The following is a 7542-nucleotide window of genomic DNA, read 5'->3' as shown; positions in this document are numbered from 1 at the left end:
ACTAGAAACACCAATCAGAAAGGATATATGCACCCCTATGTTCATAGCAGCACAATTCACCATAGCTAAGATTTAGAAACAGCCTAAGTCCCCATCATCAGATGAGTGGATTTAAAAACCTGTGGTACATCTACACAATGGAATACTATGCTGCGATAAAAAAGAAGAAACTATTGCCATTTGCAACCATGGGGATGAAACTGGAGAGCATTACTCTAAGTGAAATAAGCCAGTCAATGAAAGAAAAATATCACATGATCTCACTCATTTATGTATAATAAAGAACATTATAACCCGATCAACAAAAAGATGGATACAGAGGCAGAGAAGCATCCAACAGACTGTCAAACTAGAGTGTTGTGGAATATAGAGAACAACATAGACTGATGAACAGGGACAGATCCAGAGACAGAGAAACAGCAATCAGACTATCAATCCCCAGAGGGAAAGTAGGGGAGGGAAGGGGTTAGGGGGACAGATCAACCAAAGGACTTGTACACATGCATATAAGCCAAACCAATGGACACGGATAACAGGGGGTTGAGAGCATGAGCAGGGAGGTTGTGGGTTAATGGGAAATGAGGATGCATTTGTAATACCTTAACCAATAAAGAAATTAAAAAGATAAAAATAAAAAATATAGGAATTAAAAAAAGAGCTAATCAGTATTTTTTCAATACTAAAATAGAGCCTGTTTTATTTACTCAGAGAACTGTGAACAATAATTACTAAGATGAACCTATAGCAAAGTAAAATTTGTACATACATTTAGCACATATTTCTTGACAGAGCTTAGAAAAATAGTGGAGAATAAACTAAAGGAGTGTACAGATACCAAGCACACCAGTGAAGAGAAAGAATGATGAGCAGATTAGCAAGAGGAACAGTTTGGAACTAGTAGTTTAAAGAACTCCACTTTATAGTAATAAAATTCTTCCAGAAATAGAAAGTTGAATCTATATGATGGAATATTACAAAGCTTACATAACCATTTAAGGTTTCATTTATGAAAGTATCTTATAAAAAGGGGAAAGGCTTTGATGATGTGGTATGAGCTACGTGAGAAGAACAATTATGTGTATTTTATTTCATATTTCAGCCACATAAGAGGTATATTTGTCTATATACACAAAAAGCTGGAAATGGGACAAGATGTTAATAATAGTGATCACACAGAGGTAACATTTCATGGTGGTTATTTTCTTATTTGGTTTTCTTACTTTTCAAAATTTCCCTAATTGATAAGAAATACCTTTTAAATAAGGATAAATACCATACACATACACAATTTTTTTAAAAGTATGTTTCACTATAACAATTGCAAAATAGACTCTAAGAAAATGAAATAGAATGTCTTCAGGGAGTGGAATTGCTCAATGTAAAAATGGATCCAGATATCATCAGGGTCCATAGTGTAGCATCTTGTTTAAATATTGTTAGGACTAACTTTTACTAGAGCAGCAGATTATAAAATGCTTGCAAGGATGATATATTCAGCATGCTATCGATGGAAACATTTAACCAATATAGTATAAGACATGATATCCAGGAAGACATTTATCTGTGTAACAAAATGATGGTTGATGTTTAATATTTTGGGGAGTAGTTCTCACCTCAACCCATTACAAGTACTAATGCTGGCAACAGAATTCTTATCATTCAGGATGTGTCCTGTATAGTAGCAGTGTTCCTAAGGTTGGAAAAAAGAAAAAAGTTAACTACAAGAATAAATATATCACAATTGTGGGGGAAGCTGTTATCTTGAATATGTAGGAAAGGTCTTTGACTAGTGACTGTGGCCAGACCAATTCCAAGAAACAAACACAGTGGGAACTCAAGAGGTTTTATGAACTGCTCCACCACCGACCCTGGAAACTCTCTCTATTGAATGACTGAGGTGTTTTTCTGATGCTAATTGGCACCAAAGAAAAGTTCAGGGAGGTTGAGCCTGAGTGGGCTCCTGCTGCCTGGACACTGCACCTGAGAAGTAGCCAGCTGGCCTGGGGCCTACAGCACTCCCACAGAACGCTCAGAGTTGAGACACAACTTGTGAGAATTTGGCTCCCTTTGCTAAGTTGCTAAGACACTGTACATACCATATCAATAAAATGGGGTATACATTTTTCTGGATTCTAGAGTCCTTAAAACACCACACTACCTGTCCTGAGCCCTCATAATAATTGGTCTCATTTACTGTATTAATTGGTGTATTAATGGAATTTCTTTGCTATCATCAAAATCCCTGAGAATTTCTCTAAAACTAGAGATTTAGATATGGTTGATGATCCATATAAGCAAAATAGGGGTCACTTGTGTAGAGTAAGCGAAGAAAGCCAATGAATAGCCTGCTGTGAAAAATTGCCCTAACCGGTTTGGCTCAGTGGATAGAGCGTCGGCCTGTGAACAGAAGGGTTCCGGTTTCGATTCTGGTCAAGGGCCTGTACCTTGGCAGCTGATCAATGTTTCTCTCTCATCAATGTTTCTAACTCTCTATCCTTCTCCCTTCCTCTCTGTAAAAAAATCAATAAAATATATTTTAAAAATATATAAAAAAAATAAACTGACTTTTCTCAGGGGTTGACATTCCATCTGTGTTTTCCTCTCCTTTGGAAGAAACCTTGTTATCATAAACGCTTTCTCACAGAAGACTTGTACCACATGAAAGAATCAGCCACAGCACTTGAATATGAATTAATTTATCATCAGATACTTTCCTTGGAGGTCAGTGTTAGCAACAATCCAGACAGATATTCACAAGATGAAAGTTTCCATGTGAGTAGGAAAGAAAGAGACATTTTGTGGCAGGAGTCTTACCTGTGTTATTTCTTAGAGATGCACAAGTTTGAGATGCTATGGGGGTGGCTCTGAGAAAGTCACTTAACCTAGGAATACTCCATGATTAACCTTTTTGTAATCTTTTTTGGTTCTCTCTTTGGCCTTGATTCTTTGTCTGACATCTCGGTCCTGGCATTATTTGTACGGTGGTGGTTTAACCAGATATACAGTATACTAATGAAATAATTTATATTCCATTGTTGACCTCAAGATAAATGCATGTATCATCAGAAAATAGTAAATAGTTTCAGGACATTTTAAAACCTATAGGGGAGACTATTTTTAAGCTACTGATAAGGCAGTTTAGGGAAAAAAGTAGACTTTTGATTGCTTCAAAAAATGCAGCACTTGGAAGTTGCCTAGTACTCCTACCTTTTAAAAATGCACACTATGCTTTTTAAATCTGTTAACTCCTTGGATAGATAAGCAACTTGCTTTTAAGTTCTTCAAGCATTTTTAAGTTGTTCTTGGACTTACGAATCTTACAGCATAAGTGGCAGACGCAGAAAGAGTCCCAGAAAGCATTCAAAACCCACCATGGTCTGAGGACTTGTGGTGATTTCCTCGCCTCTGGGTGAGTAGTAAGTTTCAGCGTAGTCTGGCCCCAGGAGATGCCTGTAGAGAGCAGAAAGTTGCATAGTTCGCTCACTGTGGTAACAAAGGCTAATGAATATCCCTGACATGATCTCTGGCACTAAAGCAATAATAATGTCCACAATGAGAAGGTGTTGACATTCTGACCCACTGATCTTTTTCCAACATTGGAGCTCTGCTGCTCATGCAAATCAGAAAATTAGCTCTACCTGTTAAATCTGAGGGAAGAAATGGCCTTGGCTGCCTTTTAACTACAGATTATTTATGCTCAAAATGAGTTATTTGGGGATTCTTTGCACAAAGAACAGATGTTGGATCGTAAGTATTGATAAAGGACCGTTGCATTCTGAGAGGATTTTGCTGACTGCTGGAGAACTCGGGGGAGACCCAGCCCTGAATGGACACGGGGCATACATTCTTATAAAAGCAATGGAAAGTCATATCAAAGGTGTAAGTTTACCTGGGTAGAAAAGAATTTCTGCAAATTCTAAGAAGAATCAGGGGACAAAGTCATTTATAAGAGCAGCTTTCTTTGTTTTACACTTTGCATGTAATTTCCTAGGAAAGCATCAACATTTCTGAGATAACATTAGTGCAAATGCATCTAAAACATCTAACACTCAATATACTGGATGTCCTTTACCTAAAATTTCACTAAATAAGGTCTCGAGATTTATTTTTCCACGTTCTCTTAATATAAATCACGAATTAAATTTTAGAAAATTAACTTACTTGGTTTTCTGTAGGTAGAGAATGACTTCTCCATTTAACATAATCTGATACTGAAGTTCAGGTTCATATTTTTCCTTAAAAATGTAATTATATAATATCAATTTATATTTATGAATCTAGCTAAAATAAACATAATACAATAATATATATAATATAGAAGGGTAATTGCAAGTGCATTTAAGACAAAAGCAGATCTCTTATGCCTTATAATATGTAAAAATAAATATAAATTGTGTATTTAGATGGATTTCAAAAAAGTACAATGACACAATAATAATACTTACAGATTAAACTAATCTGTAGTTTAAACTAATGTGAGATAGAGACTAATCATTTGCCCTGTGTACAGTAGACAGTCACTAATGGATTACTAATGGGTTAATAATAAGGCACATATTTTATTACGATAAAATAAAACCAAATACACTAAAGAAAATCAACTCCAAACCTACTAACGTGTATATATGTATAAAAGCCTAAGTGACTAGCTGACCATCCGGTAGCTATGACATGCACTGACCACCAGGGGGCAGACACTCAATGCAGGAGCAGAAACCACAGGCATGGAAACATGGAACAGACTAATGAATCTCAGAGGGAAGGAGGGAGGGGGGAGGGCAGGAAGAGATTAACCAAAGATCTTATATGCATACTAGAGGCCCATCTGTGCACTGGTGGGGTCCCTCGCCCTGGCCTGTGGGGATTGGGCCGAAACTGGCTCTACAACGTCCCCCAAGGTGTCCTGGATTGCAAGAGGGTGCAGGCCAGGCAGAGGGCCCCACCAGTGCACGAATCCATGCACCCAGCCTCTAGTAGTTATATAAAGTAAACACTAGAAACTGATAGAAATATTTACAATAATGTAATAGTCAATAAGTTAATATCCTTAATACATTTTAAAAAATCTTATTAATGAGATAACGTTCAATTCTCCATTATAGACAAAATAGCCAAGGAAAAGGCAATTCATTTAGAAAGAGGAGGAGGGTAGGAGAAAGGGCTTGAGGATCTTGGCAAGGAATATTGTCAAAAATGGCTGCCTTTCCTGGGCTCCTTCTTTTCTCCCCCTGCCCCCCATTCCAGAAACTTGAAGAAATGCCTAAGTAGCTTTATTCTTTCTGATCAAGTAAGGCAGTTAGCTCCCTTTCTGCTGCTTAATTGTAAAAACAATCTAAGAAATTCCATGTTCTCTCCTGAAGATTAAACCATGAGATGTTGACTATAACGTCACTTCTATTAGTTAAAATGCTCCTTATTGTCTCTTCAGATAATTGTAAAACCCACAGTCATTTACATTACTTACCTCTTTATCATGTGTCTCTGTTTGGTTGTTCTGTATCTCCCTTTTGTGTAAAATATGCAGTTTTTTCGGATGAACTACTTCATAGCCTTCAAATTCAGGTATTTGCCTTATGGCTATTGCTAGGAAAAGAGAGATAACAGTGATATAAAATATTGAAGGATTTTGTTTTGGTTTTGCTTGGTTGGTTTGTTAAAATGGCATGAGCGACTGTATTCTCATTGAGAAAATAAACATTAAAAACAAGTTCTTCTTTCTACTGGAACTTGGAAAACAAAACTTTTTCCTTTTGTTCTCCATTCCCCCGACCCTTGGTTCTGGAAAGACAGACTGATGATAGAACAATGCTTTGGATATCTCCCAATATGTGTAAACTCCGGGCCACCGTGCTCAGAAAGGGCAGGTTTTGGATTAGAACACAGTTTATAGGAGCCAGGAATTCTTCCTGTAGTAATCCAGTTTTTTCTTCCTCTTTTGTCCTCTACAAAATTGTGAATTTTTCTTTTAATGGTCTCAGTGGTCTCTGTATTCCTTTTTATGTATTTTGCTCTCTGTGGTGCAATCCCTGACTAACTCCCTACCCTGAAAAAAATTAAATATTTCATAGACAGATAATTCTTCATTCTACTAACAGTTATTTTATTTCTCAGTGCAACAATAAACCATTGTGGTCTTTCATTAGCACTCACTCTCAGACTTTAGACTTCACAGGAAATAATGTTTTTGTTATTCTCAGCTGGAACAATTAGAAAGCATAAGAGAGCCAGAAGAAAAATTTTATGTAACTACATGTTCTGGATTTACTTGGAATTACATTAGATAGAGAATTTTCTCTTTTACTTGCATATAGTAAGAAAATAACTGATATGGGAGCCAAAATTTGGTCTCAAATCCTAGCTAAATGACCTTGTAAGTAATCTTGTAAAAGTCACTTCAATTTCTATCAGTTTATTTTCTTAAAGTAGAGGTTGGTATAAAAATCACATAGCATAAACTTTATAAAATTAATTAATAACAGGTGGCAGGCACACCTTTATCCATTTTTTCTTTATTCATTCAATTATCCATATAAACTCAGTTTTGTTTTTAAATGTTTCTATTTTCACAGATAAGTGTCAATGCTTAGAGACAACTTCTCACTCAGCGTTGACAGTCAGTGTGACTTTAGGTAATTCTATACCTGGCCCATGTGGACAACCTGAAGGGAAGCAGTAAATCATAAAATCTCTTCTAATCAACCTTCAAAGTTCTGCTGTGATGGTATCCTAAGAACAATTCACCACACATGAAGAAAAGAGCATTTATAAATATATTACTAAAAGTCTTTATCAAAAGAGAATATGAACCCTATTATGGAAAGAGTTCTGAAATTAAAATTAGAGTGAATGTTAATTTAATAATATCTAGTCCCAACTCTAATACTAATTGGTCAGTTGGTCAATTAATTTTTAATTTTGCTTACTAATGTAATTATGTCTAACAACTCTAATTTTACTTAAGAGTCTTCCTTGTCATCTACCCTAGTGCAGCATTTGAATAAATTGTGTATTTAGATGAATGATTGTCTTTTAACAGGGTAGAAATATTAATGTTATTTAAGATAACATGGATGATGGTTAGAAAATTCTTGAATTCTGGTATGGAAGTTAATTATCTGCTCTTATTACAAAACAAAATATAGATCTTGTAGGATTATTGAATGAGATAAAATTTCAGAGACATTCTAATTAAATTATTATGCCAATCACAACACCTTGACAATGAGCACAATTTATGTAAACTGAGTAAATATACTAAAATACAAATGGTAATGATATTTGGGTCATATGAACATGCCACTTTCTTAAGGGTACTTTAAAAATGCATTAAATAATTTGAATTTTGTATAAAATGTCAACATATCAGCACTTACCTTTAGTTTGTACAATGAACCAGAGAACAGAGAGCAGGACCAAAGACATGTTGGCGACTGCAGCTAGCTGAGAAGTCCCACACAGCATGAAGATGTGGTCTCCCCAGATATTTATCTTCCCCTACTTGTTATTACAAATTGAAAAATAAATCTCAAACTTCACTCAGGA

At 35.7% G+C, this 7542-nt stretch overlaps 1 protein-coding gene across 1 annotated transcript in view; it reads right to left on the bottom strand.

Annotated features, from left to right (window-relative positions):
* ADAMDEC1 (ADAM-like, decysin 1) overlaps window positions 1–7473 on the bottom strand; it is a 17565-nt gene extending 10092 nt beyond the window's left edge. Inside the window, exons 1-5 of the mRNA XM_015569248.1 lie at window positions 7374–7473; window positions 5465–5583; window positions 4162–4235; window positions 3372–3450; window positions 1614–1690 (exon numbers count right to left, since the gene is read on the bottom strand). Of these exons, the coding sequence (XP_015424734.1) occupies window positions 1614–1690; window positions 3372–3450; window positions 4162–4235; window positions 5465–5583; window positions 7374–7461 (437 nt within the window). The 5' untranslated portion in view covers window positions 7462–7473. The remainder of the gene's footprint in view (window positions 1–1613; window positions 1691–3371; window positions 3451–4161; window positions 4236–5464; window positions 5584–7373) is intronic.
* Window positions 7474–7542: the final 69 nt, after the last annotated feature.

Source organism: Myotis davidii, unplaced genomic scaffold (genome assembly GCF_000327345.1).
Source record: "Myotis davidii unplaced genomic scaffold, ASM32734v1 scaffold1166, whole genome shotgun sequence".
Lineage (NCBI taxonomy): Eukaryota > Metazoa > Chordata > Mammalia > Chiroptera > Vespertilionidae > Myotis > Myotis davidii.
This window is presented reverse-complemented; position numbering and strand designations above follow the sequence as displayed.